General features: G+C 37.7%; 1 protein-coding gene across 5 annotated transcripts in view; it reads left to right on the forward strand.

Moving 5' to 3' along the window:
- Positions 1 to 19,102, forward strand: part of LOC116801761 (dipeptidyl peptidase 4) — a 203,064-nt gene that overhangs the window by 120,259 nt on the left and 63,703 nt on the right. For 3 of the 5 annotated variants that reach the window (XR_004362203.1, XR_004362204.1, XM_032723106.1), the window contains exon 8: positions 2,058 to 2,108. The exons of the other annotated variants lie outside the window; for them this stretch is intronic. Coding sequence is in view for 1 of the 3 variants with exons in the window: in XM_032723106.1 (XP_032578997.1) it covers positions 2,058 to 2,108 (51 nt within the window). In the remaining 2 variants the exon portion in view is untranslated. The remainder of the gene's footprint in view (positions 1 to 2,057; positions 2,109 to 19,102) is intronic. 5 annotated transcript variants of the gene reach the window in all.

A 19,102-nucleotide genomic window follows, 5' to 3' on the forward strand; every position in this document is an offset into this window, starting at 1 on the left:
TATTTTTAAATTTTTTATAAAATATTGACTTTCCTTCTTTATTAAAGCAATTAGGTTTGCTAGAGATTGGCGGATAGTAAATCGGAACAGAGTTAAAAAATTTAATTGCAATAGAAAATATATATGGCATCCGCCATTACATTGCAGCAGTAAGGATCGGACCAATTAAAGACAGCTAGCTGTATAATTATTTAGCCTCGGAAAGTATGCCTTGCGAAAGCAATGAATTTGTTTGGTTGACTTTTCTGACTTTACTTTTACTATGGGACCTATTTCGATTGTCACCTCGAATGTAGGACGATATGGATCTTCAGGTTGAGTAAGCGTCCCTACTCTGGACAGAAACACACTTTCAGGACTTGTTAGAACACAAAGATCCAAAAATCGACGAAAGAGTTCCGAATATAATAAACTTGCGACAACGATATGTCGTTAGCCGTTAATAATGTCATGTCATGGGGACCACATTGTGCCACCGAATATTTAAAAACTTCTTTAAAACTACAAAAGTCACGGCATCAATTTATAATACTTATTTTATTTAATCATATTGCAATGAACTTGTCCAAGTTCTACATGTGTAATTTCGAAAATCGTGTTAACGCATGGACACATACACACTATCTCATTTATTGTTATTGTTCATTTATTGTAAGTAACACAAACGCACGTAAATTAAAATTGTTAATGTTTAATTCTTTAAAAAAATAATTTTTGTTTTATTATAATTTAAATTCTTTTTTGGTGATAAACTTTTTCAATTATATTATTGCAAGGACACTCTTTTTATTGCTTATCTTTGATTTGAAGCTGTTCACGATCTAGTCCCGATTTAGACTGATCTTCTAATTCTTTATCCTGATCCAATCTACCTCGGCCAGAAGCTTTTCATTCGAAACTTTTTGTACTTTCAATTACGTTTAGGATAAAAGCTTTTTACTGAAACTATTTCTGTGCATTGTGAAATTGGAATTTGCTGACTGATGCAGTTTAATTGAAGCGCAATAAGTTTATCATGGCTTGGTCTCCAAGTGGAAGTTGTGTTTACCTTAAGGTTGATTATTTATCGGGTGGCTAAGTGTTGGCGACAAAAACAAGGACAAACGAAATGCTGCTGAGATTGGAGTTTGAAATTTGGTTATCAACTGGGGCAGAGTTGGTTAACTCTCCACCTTCTAAAATGACGCGCCCCGCTTCATTATGAATTTCGGTTAAACCCTCTCTTAATTCTCTTAAAAATTCTTTTTCAGTATTTTGTTTTTCTAGTTCTGGCTGTTTTTGTTTGGTTACAAATATAATTTTTGTTTCATTATTATTTAGTAAGTGAAGAATCCGTACATCATAATATTGTATCTTAACATCACAGGGTGGAGAAAGGTTCTTAGGAATTACCAAACTACAGGTATAATATAATAGATCTGCATTTTATTATTAGTGCAGTAATCAAAATTAAAATGATTAAAATTAATAATATAAATGAAATTGATATTTTTCAATTGTATATTTCAATATTTGAGTTTAAAATATTAATGTTGTCAAGAGTAAGTTCTGAATTGTTTGATTTTATATAATCTGATATTTCCAGATTCTGGTTAGTAGTCCAGAATCAGTTAGTAGTGGTTAATAATATTTGATATAAATAATTACTGGTTGTTTATGCAGTACAATTTTAAATATCCATTATATCTGCAATAATTATAGGCTTTTGTTAGTGATTTAATATTTCCTTAATGTCTTCATTATTTAAAATTTTAATGTTAAATACATCAATTTTTGCCAGTGTAATAGTATAAATTATGTTTTGCAAGTCGATTGTTAACAATCGTAAACGATGTCTTCTTAACGGCGATTCTTGATCAATAAAAATATTTTCATAGTGATCGGAAAGCGATTTTACCTCATTAAACAATGGAATAAAATTGGAATACATTTTTGATTATTGTTTTCAATTAAGTCGTTTATTTTATTCTGTATTGTTATGAAATTATCGTGATCTGGAGTTCCAGCTAACCATTTCCAAACAGTGCCTAACTCATTTATTCCCCTTATTGATCTAGATGATTTCAGATGTGACAATATTAATTCGATTAATTACCTTAATGACAAAGGTAAGTTATTTGCCATTGTGATCTGTTATTTGTATTCTTTTTTATATATCCTGATTTTTGATCGATTATTTCATTATTAAAACTGAAATTAGTTACGTAGAATAGGTAAGAACATCCTTTTTGTCTTTGAACAGGAAAAATTCGTGATTGGAGTAATCAATTATTTCTGAAGTGGCTATCACTACGTATGGTGTTAAAAGTAATAAGAAATGAATTTTCTGTAATTTTAAAAGAAATATAATAGTTCTTAAAACCTAATATTGTCTTTGTCAATAATTCTGTTTCTACGATTAATTATTATTTTGTTAGGTAAGTTTTCCTTTAACAACCTGTTTCTTATATCTTTTTTTAGTTTATTTCTTTCTCCATGTTTCTTTTCGTAAACCACTTGCCCTACATGATAATCCTTTCCCTTACGACCTTCATTATGTGTTTCTAACATTTAGTCTTGAGTGTTCCTTAGAATTTTTGAAATGTTTTTATGCAACGAGCTAATTCTGTTAATGTTGAATGTGCCCTTTCAACTTGTCCGTTCGAGGTACTGAGTCTGGGGTCTGCGAAATGTAGAGTTAAACCACATCTTTGTGCAAAGGATTCAAATTGAGCAGAGGTCAAGCTTGGTTCATTATCAGTCATAACTACTTTGGCGTGGAGAAATAGTTGAAGTAATTTTGAATACGCTTGAATGGATGTTAAGAAAATAAGATTTTACGAGTAATAAATATGGAGGTGTAAATTTTCTGCTTCTTTAGTTGGAAAGGCGCTTGTTTGTAATTTTCGTCTATTCTTCTATGAGCTCGACTATGTGTTTCCTCTGTTATATTAGCGTTATCTTCATTAACATAGTAATATCTTAGTAAAAGTTATTTGTTAGTATAATTATTTTTTAAAGGTAATTGAATATGATAAAGATCTTCTAATGTGCAATGAATTCCTACCGTTATGTTTGGTGGCAGATATTCTCTTAATATTCCTACTAAATTTTCTGGGGTGTCATATTCGATTATATGTTGTGTCTTATCAAAAACTCTCAATGACTCATCTATACCTCCCCATTGTTAATATCAGTTGTTGCTGAAACTGATTTTTAGATTATGAATATTTTCTTTGTCGGAAAACTCAACGACGGCGTGTTCAGGATTTATGGATCCATAACTATTAGTTTTTTGTTGACCGATAATTCCACGTCGGCGTGCTCAAGATTATTTGATCCCAGGTCATATAAGCTGACTTCACCCATTACCGTTTCGGTTTCAAATACTTATTGTTCATCAGCTTATTTTTTTATAATATATTCTTTTTATGTAAGATCATTATATTCCCGAATTAAACACAAATAGTTTTTGTATTATTATAATTATGTCTGTTATTATTATACCCTCGCTTACCATATAACTATTACTCTGACGATGGTAGTTATTATTCGGACGATTTTCATACCTTATGGAACTATCTACCTGCATTGGTCCTAATGGGGTTGTACCTTAGAATTGTAATTTGAATTCCAATTATTATTTGGTCCAAAGTTCCCGTTTGGCGGCCAATTATTATTATTATTATTTTGTTTTTTTTTTTTGCTCACGGGTCCCACGTCCACACCTCCTGCCCAACCGACCGAGGCGCGCTGCCGTGTATCGTACGGCTCGAATCGCGAGAAGATATAGACACGATATAAAAAAGAGAACAGGAACGAGGAAATGAATATAATGTAAAATAAATATATTAAATATTAGTGTTAGTAGGATCTAATTATGTAATAGAAAAGTTAAAATCGATTGCTTTAAAAGCGTCAAAGAGTCAAGATTACAGATAATAGGATAAAGTCTATTAAAGTCAGAACATAAAAATCAGTAAGGGTCATGCAACTCATAGTTAGATCTACAATGATTTAAGATTAGTTTCCAGTGAATCTACTTGGAACCGAGAAGTTAAGCCGACTAATCAAGTCGGGACTCTCAACATCCCCACGAATAAGCTTACAAATAAAGACTGTTCCAAGCATAGTTCTACGGTTAGCTAGGGATGGTAAACTAATTAAAAGTAGTCTACTGGAATAAGGAGGTAATATATGGTTTGCATCCCAATTTAGGCGCCGCAAGGAAAAAAGTAAGAAGTTTTTTTGGACCGATTCAATGCGGTCCGAGTGGACTGCGTATTGTGGACTCCAAACAGGTGATCCGTACTCGAGAATCGGACGGACTAACGAAATAAATAAGGTTTTAGTCAAGTAAGGGTCATCAAATTCCTTAGACCACCTTTTTATAAAACCAAGCACACCCCTGGCCTTATTGACAATAGACGAAATATGGTCAGAAAATTTTAGTTTTGGGTCCAGAAGAACACCAAGATCATCAACTTGTGTTATTCTGTCCAGAGAGCACCCACTTAGAGCGTAAGTCGTGATTATTGGGTTGGCACGACAAAAGGTCATAACTTTACACTTGGAGCCATTTAAGTTTAATATGTTATCACGGCACCATATTTGAAAGCTGTCTAGATCGGATTGTAAGTCCAAATGGCAAGAAGTGTCCTTGTACTGGAGGCATAATTTAACATCGTCTGCGTACATAAGTACACGCGAATGTTTTATTATTAAGGGGAGGTCGTTAATGAATAAGGTATTATTCTGATTATTATTCAAATTATCATTTATTCTATGCGATGTATTATTATTCTGTCTGGAATCTACTGGATTAGGTTGTTTCCCTGATTTTTATTTTAATTCCTAAGTCCATAATACCTATATGCTCGAAATGGTTAGATTCTAGTTCCTGACACTTTGCCAGAGAATTTGGCAATTCTGCTGCTCCCATGAATTTATTAATTAGAATTGTAAAAGCGATAAAATATTGTTCGTTATAAATTTTATATAGACTCATGGCAGTTTCTACCGCTCCTCCTAAATATTGGGTTATTTCATCTGTGAACTTTGGTAAGAATTAAACTGCTTGTTTGGTTATGCAGCCCGCTGCCAGCTGCAGCTCATCATAAATTGGAGTTATTTTATTTATCACTCTTATATATTGCTATGTGTTATTCTCTCTCAATAGAGAGCAAGCACAGCTGTTTTTATCTTTATTTTGTGAAACAAACGTTCAGTTACAAATTAAGTGTCGATCACACCGGTACTGTGATGCACTTTAACTCTTAATCGGTTCGGTACGGGTCGGGTACTGTTGCCGTTCGTTTATATAGAGCTGTGTGGCAAAATATATTGAACTAAAACTGAAATATTAACTAAAACATTAACTTTACCGTGTCCATAAATTGCCACACCATTTTTAATTGCCTAAACATTTGCTTACCCTGACGTGATATTTAACTTTTCTTTATCGTGAACTCAAAAACCGTTTCACTAATTTTGGTGCACTTTTCGCCCTAGCTACTTTTTGTTAATCGCAAGCATTTTCGCATAGCGGCAGTTGCACCCGTTTCGCGTGCTCTCGTTTCATTTTCGGTTTCTTCTGTTCCATTGTGCATGCGTTTTACACTGACCGGATTAAAATTCAGCGCGTGAAATATTAAAACAAATTAAAATGTCAAACAACGACACAGTCAGCTTGCCAGCTGACAGAATAACATTTTTAATTCGCAACGAAGGAAATATGGATATTTGTCGACGCTAAAAAATCGTTGCAGGATTAACCAGCGAACTTTAATCATGATAGTCTGCATTTAAAGCTGGATTTAATAAGCCAAACAGAGGCTTCGTTCAACTTGGCTCATAATTCCCAGGAGGAACTGGACCTCAATCAAATGGCGTGACCAGTTCAAACACATTGTTCTTGAAATGCGGAATATTGTTAAAACGGAACTCGGTAGACGCAACTATGCGTCAAGATCCAGGAACTGAGTGGTCTTCTGGTTCTCTATTTCGACGACCGAATGTGTCTGACATGAAGCTACCAACCTTTAGTGGAAATTATACTGAATACACAGATTTTATGTCGATGTATTCCACTGTCATCGATAAAAACCCAATACTGGCTGACATGGAGAAGTTTCAACACCTCAAGTCTAAGAAGTCCCGCTTTGGATGCCGTTGGTGCTTTAGAGGTTGATGCAACTTACCCGGCCGTCCCGGGATTTGTTGGATAAGCGCTACAACAATTACCGGCTTAGTCTCACGAGTCTCACATTTCGGCGATCATGAACCTACCAAAGGTAGAAGGTTCATATTCTGTAAAGCTGCGTGAACGGTCCAAATTAATTTGCACTTCACAACATGGGCACCCCTGTGGAAATATCCGAGTGTATTCTTATTCACTGTCTTCTCCAAAAGGTCGACCGTGAAGCCCAGATATGGTATTATGGGAGGATGCTGCTCCCACTGAAAGGTTTCCAAAATTCAATGAATTTGTTAAGTTCTTTGAGACAAAATGCCAGAAGGTTGAAAACATCGAACGTACCAAAGTTGTACTTGGAATCATGCCACAGGTTGTAAAACCTAGGAAAGCCATCCACAACTATAGAAATTCATTTGTCGCCACTACCCCAGTCGCTTGCTGCCCTGTCTGCAGTGCTGTAGACCACATAATTTTTGATTGCCCACAATTCAGAAAACTGTCTCCTCAAGATCGCTTACTGGAGGCAAAAAGGTGGGCTTTATGCCAAAGCTGCCTTAAAGGTGGACATCATCTACGACATTGTATTGCTGATCGCTGTCGTATTTGTGGAAGAAAGCACAACAAATTACTACATTTGGGCTCAAGGCCTTCGTTATCTTGCTTCCAGCCTGCTCAACCTCAGCTAGCTTCTGATGCTTATTCCAACGGATTGCAAGTAGTTGCACAGGAATCATCACCTGGTAAATCTTCTTCCTTAGTGGCTAAAAATCTCGGAGCAGACTTTGTGTTGTTGGCCACTGCCGTCATCAATATTCAAAATAAATCAGGGTCTTGGGTTCCTTGTCGCGTCATGCTTGACTCCGGCTGGCAACTACACATAATCACCTCTCGTCTGGCACACACTTTGAAATTGCCCAAGTACAAGTCTGCAGCTACAGTTTCTGGAATCGGTGAAGCCAGATTTAGATCAGATGAATGTATGGAAAATATTAATCTCAAATCTCAAAATTCAGAGTTCGTTGCCAACATCGCAGTTTTGGTAGCTCATACTATCACGGACAAGCAGCACAACCTAACTGTAAATTCTGAAGACTGGAAAATATCAGCTAATCTTCGCTTGGCCGATCCCCAATTCTTCAGGCACCAAAAAATTGACTTGCTGGTAGGGGCTAGTCTTTTCTTTGATCTGCTGTGTGTAGGCCAAATAAAATTGGCCGATAGACTTCCCATTCTCCAAGTAACTCGTTTTGGATGGATTGTCACTGGTGGTGGCTCCAACCCTGACAAGGGTTCATCATTGACCGTTAAATCAAATGCGCCTCAAATGCCTAATGATGGCATCCGTCTGTAGGAACTGGTGCGCAAATTTTGGGAGACAGAAACCGTCTTGAATTCCTCTCTAAGCGCTCAAAGAAAGAACTCAACTGCAAGGCCCACTTCAAGTCTATATTTTCTAAGCTCTCATCTGGAGAATAATCAGTTCGACTTCCTGCAAAGGGCAGCCCGGAAGTGTTGGGAGATTCCTATCGACAAAACAAACTTGGCATCATCGCCATTTCAAAGAGAAGTATTCAGCCTTTATTCACGAGTACTTATCTTTAAATCATATGTCTCTGGTACCATTTACCAAAACTACTTCTGGATACTCTTTAAACGAAATACTAATGACACTAATGATACTATTACAAAAATCCTGTTCGAAATAAAGCACCCATCAAGTGCTATATCTGCATCTCTATCTGCTTTTCTACAAAGACTGTTCAATTTGAGCTGGTTCAGGATCTCTCCACTTCTGCATTTCTTCATGCATTGCTTCGATTTATACTGATTCGTGGAAAGGCGGCACGCATATGGTCGGACAACACCACCAATTTTGTCGGCGCTCGGAATGAGCTGAAGGATCTTAAGCATTTGTTCCTGAACACATCACATCAAACTGCAGTACATGAATTCTGTTTGACTGATAGCATTGAATGGCGATTCATCCCTCCTCGATCGCCGCATTTTGGAGGCCTCTGGAAGGCGGCTGTCAAAACAGCAAAGCATAATTTTTAACGAGCTGTTGGCCCTGCCGTTTTGCCCGCTGATGACCTGCGTACGCTCATTTGCCACATTGCGGCCATAATTAATTCAAGACCTTTAGTTCCTCTTTCAGAACACCCTGACGACCTTGAAGTACTAGGTACTAGGATTAGGTTGTCAGCCCGTGCCCCTCAACGGGTGGAGGATGTTTGGTTATGCAGCCCGCAGCCAGCATCACAAATTTGAGTTATTTATTTACCGCTCTTATACATTGCTCTGTGCAGCAATAGATTTTGCATTCCCCTTTATGTTATGTTCCTCTCTCTCTCAATAGAGAGCGAGCACAGCTGTAAATATTTTTTTTTCTGTAAACTTGCTAATTTTCCTTCTGCATAGAAAGCTCAGTTACAAATTAACTGTTGATCGCACCGGTACCGCTGTAATACACTTTAACCTTTAAACGGTTCGGTACGGGCACTGCCGCCGTTCGGTATACCCTACAGCCGTGTGTGGCAAAATATATTTAAATAAAACTGAAATATTAATTCAAGTATTCAGTATTAATTAAGTATTCAGTCCACCTTTTTAAATATTAAATTTTTAATTGGCTTGAATTGGAATTAATTAATGCAATAATTAATTAATTTCCAATTAAGTTTTTCCACGATCACTGTCACGGTTGTTAGATGTCGTTGGACTAATGTGGATGTTTTAATTTTTCCACTAAAAATGTGAGTTGTTGGCGGCAAGAGTTCCGTTTTATATTTAACTTATTATCGTTAATATTTTTTTTAGGTCATTTGAAGTGCACCGCCCCACACTGGGCGACAATAAAAATTGTTAAAAAAATAATTTTTATTTTTTAATATTTAATATTTATTCGAGAATAGACTTTTTCACTTATACGATTACAAGACTCTTTATTAATAGCTTATCTTTGATTTGAAGCTGTTCACGATCTCGTCCCGATACAGACTGATGTTCTAATTCTTAATCCTGATCCAATCATCCTCGGTCAGAAGCTTTTTATTAGAAACTTTTTGAAATTTCAATTACGTTTAGGATAAAAGCTTTATACTGAAATTATTACTCTGTGCTGTGAGTTTGAAATTTGCTGACTGATTCAGATTGATTGAAGCGCAATAAGTTGATCAACAAATAAGACGGCTGGAACGCGAGAGGAGTCAAGGCCGTGGACCACGGAGTGCGGAGACCGCAAAACTAACGTAACCGCGCTGAACCTTAACTCGAGCCGGCCAAGACACGGAGGTCGAATGGTAACGGTGCGGACTAGTTACAAGACGCAGCCTGGCCACTTAGACCCTGACGCCATTATTGATGATGAAATGTTCGGTAATGAATGTTACTACTGTCATCAGGACACATCTGGATCTTTTGCTCTCTCTCCTCGACTGCCTAAATAATCCTAGCCATCATTCTTCTCGTTTACCGCTTAAATGCGAAACGTCAATGAAATTTACAGAAATAGGAAATATGGTGAGAAAGATTATTTTAATTATTTATTTATTTATTTAACAAAAAATCCTACTTACTATAACTAATTTTTCTTGTTTGACGAACTTTTTAAGCAATCTGTTCTGTTAAGTGTGCCAAATATTGATAAACAAATGCTTTGTTATCGGTTGCAAGTGTCCAAGAGAAAATTAAAGGTGAGATCGTCCCCGCATAATTGGCATGCTAGCCAAGTCTTTTCCGGCAGTAAGTGATGGTGAAAGGCTTGTGCATGAGACGACATCAAGGTATATCCGTTTTCGGTATTTTATATTCTTGTTATTAAGCGGATTTGTGTGATTGGCCGACCAAGAAGAAGAAAAAGTCTGCTGCGCGACGGTGCTCCTTCGTCGTCTTTCCGTCGTTGTCCCTCGTTGTCCTTGACAAAGGACCCCTTACTGGTTCAAACGCTAACGCTATTCTCAGGACCACCTTTGCTGACCACTGACTTCACTGTCCCTTTCAACCACGTCAGGTGCTTGTGTTCTCATGCGCGTCTGACCATCAACTTCTTACTGTCTGTTCTCGCTGCCCTTTATTTTCTCCGCGCGTTCTAGCTGACTGCCTCGCCTTCGGATTCTATTCCGACTGACTGACGGTGCGGACGCGTTCTGACCGCGCTACTCGCGCCCGTACTCTCCTTGACAAACTTTGCGTACGTATATCTCCTCGCGTGTTGTGACTGATTGCCTCGTTCTGCGCTTACGCCATCCTTTTACAGGCCACGGGGATATCGTTATTTTCCCTTTTGCGCACGGCCCGCTCGGGTAAAAAATCCAAATAATGTCCCATTAGTTACTCCGCACCGTTACCGTTCGGCCTCCGTGCCATTGGCCGGCTCGAGTTAAGGTTCAGCGTGGTTACGTTAGTTTTGCGGTCTCTCCACTCCGTGGTCTAAGGCCTTGACTCCTCTTGCGTTAAAGCCGTCTTATTTGTTGATCAACTTATTGCGCCTCAATCAAACTGAATCAGTCAGCAAATTTCAAATACACAGTACAGAGTAATAATTTCATGATAAAGCTTTTATCCTATACATAATTGAAAGTTCAAAAAGTTTCGAATTAAAAGCTTGTAAGTCTTGTAATAGTATAAGTAAAAAAATCTATTTCCGAAATAAAAATTAAATATAAAAAAATAAAAATTATTTTTTTAAATAATTAAATAGTAACAATTTTAATTGGCGCCCAACGTGGGGCTGTGCACTTTAAAAGTTTTAAAAAATATTAACAATAATAAGTTAAATATAAAACGGAACTCGCGCCGCCAACAACTCACATTTAGAGGAAAAATTAAAACATCCACATTGATCCAACGACATCTAACAACTGTGACAGTGATCGGGGAAAAACTTAATTGGAAATTAATTAATGCAATGTGGGCAATCCCAAAATTGAAGGGAGACCCAAACAGGTAATAATCAGGACAATTAAACTGAAGGAAGACCCCAACAGAAAGTAATCAGGACCACTAAACGGAAGGAAGAGTGCAACGAAAAGTATCGTGAGCAGAAAAATTTCTTAAGTCTTTAAAAAAAAATTGTTTAATAATACAAGATCACATATAGAAAATACTATAACTATTACAATTAAATGTTACAATATCAATTAAAGAAAACAATCTTAAAAATTTTATAAATGGTTTTGAACATTTAAATTTAAGAATGGCAACCGGAGGTTCTGCACCAAACTGTTTTGCGGGCAGTTAAACACTCGCAGAAATGAACTGGAGGAATATAAAATTCAAACAATTGACCCCACTATAAAATGCAAAACTACCCTAGAAGTAGAAGTAAACTTACCACAGTTCACAGATTAAATAACCCAATAAGTAGACTGGAGAGAAGCGGCAGAAACTGCCATGAGTCTATATAAAATTCAAAGCGAACAATATTTTATCGTTTTAACAATTCTACGTAATAAATTCATGGGAGCAGCAGACTTGCCAAATTCTCTGGCAAAGTGTCAGGAACTAGAGTCTAGCAATTTCGAGCATACAGGTATTATGGACTTAGGAATTAAAATAAAAATCAGGGAAACAAGCTAATCCAGTAGATTCCAGACAGAATAATAATACATCGCATAGAATGAATAATAATTTGAATAATAATCAGAATAATAATTGGCCGCCAAACGGGAACTTTGGACCAAATAATAATTGGAATTCAAATAACAATTCTAAGGTAAAACCCCCACCAGAACCAATGTGGGTAGATAGTGTTATAAGGTACCAAAATCGTCCGAATAATAATTACTATCGTCAGAGTAATAATTATAAAAGTGGGTATAATAATAACAGACAGCATAATAATAATTTTGTTCAAAGAAATATTCGATCTAGAATCGGTATATAAAAACAAGAATACAATTTTGTCTGATATCTTCTAGATCAATAAGGGGAATAATTGAGTTAGGCACTGTTTGGAAATGGTTAGCTGGAACTCCGGATCACGATGATTTTATTACAATACAGAATAAAATAAACGATGTAATTGAAAACAATAAGCAACCATTTATTATCAATTCCAAATTGTTAAATTAGATAAAATCGCTTTCCGATCACTTTAAAAATATTTTTATTGATCAAGAATTCCCGTAAAAAACATCGTTTACGATTGTTAACAATCGACTTGCAAAACATAATTGATACACTGGCAAAAATTGATGTTGTGCGCAGTTGTTGTGCGCCTTTGATCTCCTGCAGAAGGTGGTCTCATTGCAATTCTTGATTCTCCGTTCCGTAATTAACGGCTACAGCCCTCGAAATATTACAATTTATTTTTATGTTGTACTATAAAGATCCTTATTTTCTACAAGTTACCATTAGTTTCGGGAATTTAATTAAAAAGTACAATTGGTTTTTAAATTATCTACTTCCATAACGAACTGTTATCTTGCTCTGCTCGATACAAACGGCAACGGCTAGCTCAGAGGGTTTGTGGGATGGCCCCAAAGAGAAGAAACGGTTTCAGATTAGAAAGTTTTATTGCTAGACCTCTCGATAACGGACTATTGTAGTTCTCGCCGTATGCTGCGCGGCGTTGCTCCTTGTCGGCCTTCCTTGTTCCTAAACAGCGGACTCCGTGCCGGCTCAAACGACATCTAGGATGTTATTGTGGCGGTCCGCAAGGTGTGTTGTCCGTTGGGTGAAATCAGAGATCTTTCAAGAACCACATTTGCGCATGTCTTTTAGGACTGCTTCTGTCACAGGACACCACTGACCACTGACACCACAATCCCTTCTGAAAACGCCAGGTCCTTGTTTTGTTCTATCCCGTTGATCATCACTTTCAGAGATCGGTCTTGTATGTCCTTATCGACATTCACTGACCGAATCCTGACTGCGTCCTGCGCGTTCTCACTGACCGATAACTTATCAACGGGTGCGCGGTTATCACCGACGGGCTGCTTTTTGCTTTCCGCTCGCTTTTTGACTGTGCGTTCTCACTCGCGGATCTCTTGTTCAATCATTGGTAAAGCTTTCCGCGTGTTCGAATGGAGGGCCTTCGCAGTCTGGTCCGACACTACGGCCGTAACTGGTTCCGAGTCCTCCTGGGACTGCTTGGTGCGGTTAACCGTGGCCTAGTGAATTGTATGTATACTAGATTAGTTGAAAAGTATGTATGAGGCAGAAGAAAGCGTTTTCGATATTATTGATCAGGATAAATAGCCGTCTGTTCGTATAAACATCGAGATCTCAGGGACTATAAAAAAAGAATGTTGTGGGAAGGTACAGTTTCTTGACCCATGTTCCCTCGCCCACTCTAATGCCCACAAAACGGCCACGCCCACACTTTTGAAAAATGTGTTGATATTTTTTTACATTTTTATGAGTCTTGTAAATTTCTATCGATTTTCCAAAAACCGCCTAAAACTGCCGCGCACAATTTTGGAAAAATTGTTAGATACTTTTTCATAATTTTTTTAGTCGCTGAAATTTCTATCGATTTGCCAAAAAACTTTTTGTCAAATTTTGAAAAATGTGAATATGATTTCACATTTTTATTAGTCTTGTAAATTTCTATAGATTTGCAAAACAACTTTTTGCCACACCGACGCCAACAACGCGTCACGCCCACAACCCAGTATCTATCGATATACCAGAAAACTGATAAAATTTCGCGTTCGCATTTACACTAGCTGAGTAGCGGGTATCTGATAGTCGGGGAACTCGAGTATAGCATTCTCTCTTGTTTTATTCTTACTTCATCATATCTCTTATTTATATTTATATTTAATGTGCGCGGTACGCGTCACACCACCTCTCTTTACGAAACTGGACGGGAACTTCATTGAGATGCAGTTTCCTCGGTTGGAGCTAAAGCGCCACACTGTTGCGCCGTCCGTCATCAGAATATACTTTTGCTTCCCGTGTGTAGAGGTTTTATACTTAACCCTAATCCGTCTCTCGATTCTGATAGCGAAATGAGGTCATGCGCTCGTTTGAATGCATAAGGTGAATGCATCATCTTATGATGAACGTCATACTATCCTTTTGGCGTACCACTCCAAACTATCCGTACTTCTGGTCACGTTTACTCACCGTATTTCCATTCATGGCGGAAATTAGCTTATTGTTCGTCTCATCCCGACGAAATAATGGATTCCGAAGCTGCGAGACATGATCGAACGGGTGACCACGACCTGAAATGTGTGTATCATTCACTGTAACAAAGTGCAGGCTCAGCTTATAAGTTGATTACCTATGCCCAGAGCTAACTTTTCGCAACCTATTACGCACACAGGACTCGACTTGGTCGAATTGCCAAAGGCTATGAGTGCCTATTTGGGCGTCCGTACGAAGGCTATGCATCTAGGGACCACCTCTGGCCTGATCACGAAGAAATTTCTCGGAACCTTCTCAAGGCTCGCATTCAGAGAAGGGTGTCCTCTCCATCTCTATTCCGACAACGGATATACCTTTTTAGGAGCGGAAAAAGCCCTCATCGGAGCCTTTTTCGCTACAATTAAAGCACATGCTACCTCGTATTTTAGCCATCAAAGCCTATCCTGGCATTTCAAGCCTTCAGGCCCCCCATGGAAGACCTGTAGAGGTCAAGACTTCTTTCTACAAGACGACGGGTAATTTTAAATATACCCCTAAAGATTTATCCACTCTACTGTGTTGCATAGAGGCATGTCTCAACTCTTGAGCCAATTTCAGCGATATCTGAGAATCCATCTGATATCCTCGCGTTCACTCCGGTGCACTTTCTGATAGGCGCTATCTCGCTGTCTACTCGTCCCCGCCGAACCTCACATTACCGGCAAAGCCAGTTCTATCCTGAACTGGTGGCAGCGGCTCAAAGCCCTTAGCCACCTTTTTGCATCAAGATGGAAAGCTGAGTGCCTGATTGAGTTTCAGAAGAGAAGCAAGTGGCAAATTCCAACCCGGAACCTTTCCGAAGGCGATATGGTCATTGTCAGAGAAGACAAGTATGGGTAAAGGCTATGATGCATCCAAAGGTTCTATCCTGGATGTCCTTAAGGGCCGCGGTGTCCTCAAGCAACCGATTTATTTCTTTGTTTTCGCACGGCTTCCACGGTCACACCTCCCGCCGAACCGACCGAGGGCCGCTGCCGTGTAACGTACGGATCGATTCGCGAGAAGATAGACGCGATATAGAAAAGAGAATAGAATAAATAATAAATATTAGTGTTAGTAGGATCTAATTATTATGCTTTAAGAGCGGCAGAGAGTCAAGATTACAGATAATAGGAAAGAGTCCATTATACAATTCCATTATGCAATTCATAGTTAGATCTACAATGATTTAAGATAAGGTGTATATAGTTTCTTGTGAATCTACTTGGAACAGAGAATTTAAGCCGATTAACCAAGTCGGAACGCTCACCTTCACCACGAATAAGCTTACAAATAAAGACTGTTCCGAGCATCATTCTACGGTTAGCAAGGGAAGGTAAATTAATGAACAGTAGTCTGTTGGAATAAGGAGGTAATACGGTTTGCATCCCAATTTAGGCGCCGCAAGGCAAAACGTAAGTATTTTGGGACCGATTCAATGCGGTCAGAGTGGATTACGTACTGTGGACTCCAAACAGGTGATCCATACTCAAGAATCGGACGAACTAGCGAAATAAATAAGGTTTTAGTCATGTAAGGATCATCAAATTCCTTAGACCACCTTTTTATAAAACCAATCACAGCTCTGGCATTATTGACAAACGACACCCACTTAGTCAGTCAGCAAATTTCAAATACACAGTACAGAGTAATAATTTCATGATAAAGCTTTTATCCTATACATAATTGAAAGTTCAAAAAGTTTCGAATTAAAAGCTTGTAAGTCTTGTAATAGTATAAGTAAAAAAATCTATTTCCGAAATAAAAATTAAATATAAAAAAATAAAAATTATTTTTTTAAATAATTAAATAGTAACAATTTTAATTGGCGCCCAACGTGGGGCTGTGCACTTTAAAAGTTTTAAAAAATATTAACAATAATAAGTTAAATATAAAACGGAACTCGCGCCGCCAACAACTCACATTTAGAGGAAAAATTAAAACATCCACATTGATCCAACGTCATCTAACAACTGTGACAGTGATCGGGGAAAAACTTAATTGGAAATTAATTAATGCAATGTGGGCAATCCCAAAATTGAAGGGAGACCCAAACAGGTAATAATCAGGACAATTAAACTGAAGGAAGACCCCAACAGAAAGTAATCAGGACCACTAAACGGAAGGAAGAGTGCAACGAAAAGTATCGTGAGCAGAAAAATTTCTTAAGTCTTTAAAAAAAAATTGTTTAATAATACAAGATCACATATAGAAAATACTATAACTATTACAATTAAATGTTACAATATCAATTAAAGAAAACAATCTTAAAAATTTTATAAATGGTTTTGAACATTTAAATTTAAGAATGGCAACCGGAGGTTCTGCACCAAACTGTTTTGCGGGCAGTTAAACACTCGCAGAAATGAACTGGAGGAATATAAAATTCAAACAATTGACCCCACTATAAAATGCGAAACTACCCTAGAAGTAGAAGTAAACTTTCCACAGTTCACAGATTAAATAACCCAATAAGTAGACTGGAGAGAAGCGGCAGAAACTGCCATGAGTCTATATAAAATTCAAAGCGAACAATATTTTATCGTTTTAACAATTCTACGTAATAAATTCATGGGAGCAGCAGACTTGCCAAATTCTCTGGCAAAGTGTCAGGAACTAGAGTCTAGCAATTTCGAGCATACAGGTATTATGGACTTAGGAATTAAAATAAAAATCAGGGAAACAAGCTAATCCAGTAGATTCCAGACAGAATAATAATACATCGCATAGAATGAATAATAATTTGAATAATAATCAGAATAATAATTGGCCGCCAAACGGGAACTTTGGACCAAATAATAATTGGAATTCAAATAACAATTCTAAGGTAAAACCCCCACCAGAACCAATGTGGGTAGATAGTGTTATAAGGTACCAAAATCGTCCGAATAATAATTACTATCGTCAGAGTAATAATTATAAAAGTGGGTATAATAATAACAGACAGCATAATAATAATTTTGTTCAAAGAAATATTCGATCTAGAATCGGTATATAAAAACAAGAATACAATTTTGTCTGATATCTTCTAGATCAATAAGGGGAATAATTGAGTTAGGCACTGTTTGGAAATGGTTAGCTGGAACTCCGGATCACGATGATTTTATTACAATACAGAATAAAATAAACGATGTAATTGAAAACAATAAGCAACCATTTATTATCAATTCCAAATTGTTAAATTAGATAAAATCGCTTTCCGATCACTTTAAAAATATTTTTATTGATCAAGAATTCCCGTAAAAAACATCGTTTACGATTGTTAACAATCGACTTGCAAAACATAATTGATACACTGGCAAAAATTGATGTTGTGCGCAGTTGTTGTGCGCCTTTGATCTCCTGCAGAAGGTGGTCTCATTGCAATTCTTGATTCTCCGTTCCGTAATTAACGGCTACAGCCCTCGAAATATTACAATTTATTTTTATGTTGTACTATAAAGATCCTTATTTTCTACAAGTTACCATTAGTTTCGGGAATTTAATTAAAAAGTACAATTGGTTTTTAAATTATCTACTTCCATAACGAACTGTTATCTTGCTCTGCTCGATACAAACGGCAACGGCTAGCTCAGAGGGTTTGTGGGATGGCCCCAAAGAGAAGAAACGGTTTCAGATTAGAAAGTTTTATTGCTAGACCTCTCGATAACGGACTATTGTAGTTCTCGCCGTATGCTGCGCGGCGTTGCTCCTTGTCGGCCTTCCTTGTTCCTAAACAGCGGACTCCGTGCCGGCTCAAACGACATCTAGGATGTTATTGTGGCGGTCCGCAAGGTGTGTTGTCCGTTGGGTGAAATCAGAGATCTTTCAAGAACCACATTTGCGCATGTCTTTTAGGACTGCTTCTGTCACAGGACACCACTGACCACTGACACCACAATCCCTTCTGAAAACGCCAGGTCCTTGTTTTGTTCTATCCCGTTGATCATCACTTTCAGAGATCGGTCTTGTATGTCCTTATCGACATTCACTGACCGAATCCTGACTGCGTCCTGCGCGTTCTCACTGACCGATAACTTATCAACGGGTGCGCGGTTATCACCGACGGGCTGCTTTTTGCTTTCCGCTCGCTTTTTGACTGTGCGTTCTCACTCGCGGATCTCTTGTTCAATCATTGGTAAAGCTTTCCGCGTGTTCGAATGGAGGGCCTTCGCAGTCTGGTCCGACACTACGGCCGTAACTGGTTCCGAGTCCTCCTGGGACTGCTTGGTGCGGTTAACCGTGGCCTAGTGAATTGTATGTATACTAGATTAGTTGAAAAGTATGTATGAGGCAGAAGAAAGCGTTTTCGATATTATTGATCAGGATAAATAGCCGTCTGTTCGTATAAACATCGAGATCTCAGGGACTATAAAAAAAGAATGTTGTGGGAAGGTACAGTTTCTTGACCCATGTTCCCTCGCCCACTCTAATGCCCACAAAACGGCCACGCCCACACTTTTGAAAAATGTGTTGATATTTTTTTACATTTTTATGAGTCTTGTAAATTTCTATCGATTTTCCAAAAACCGCCTAAAACTGCCGCGCACAATTTTGGAAAAATTGTTAGATACTTTTTCATAATTTTTTTAGTCGCTGAAATTTCTATCGATTTGCCAAAAAACTTTTTGTCAAATTTTGAAAAATGTGAATATGATTTCACATTTTTATTAGTCTTGTAAATTTCTATAGATTTGCAAAACAACTTTTTGCCACACCGACGCCAACAACGCGTCACGCCCACAACCCAGTATCTATCGATATACCAGAAAACTGATAAAATTTCGCGTTCGCATTTACACTAGCTGAGTAGCGGGTATCTGATAGTCGGGG

The sequence above is a fragment of the Drosophila sechellia genome, chromosome 3R, assembly GCF_004382195.2.
Source record: "Drosophila sechellia strain sech25 chromosome 3R, ASM438219v1, whole genome shotgun sequence".
NCBI classification, from domain to species: Eukaryota; Metazoa; Arthropoda; class Insecta; order Diptera; family Drosophilidae; genus Drosophila; species Drosophila sechellia.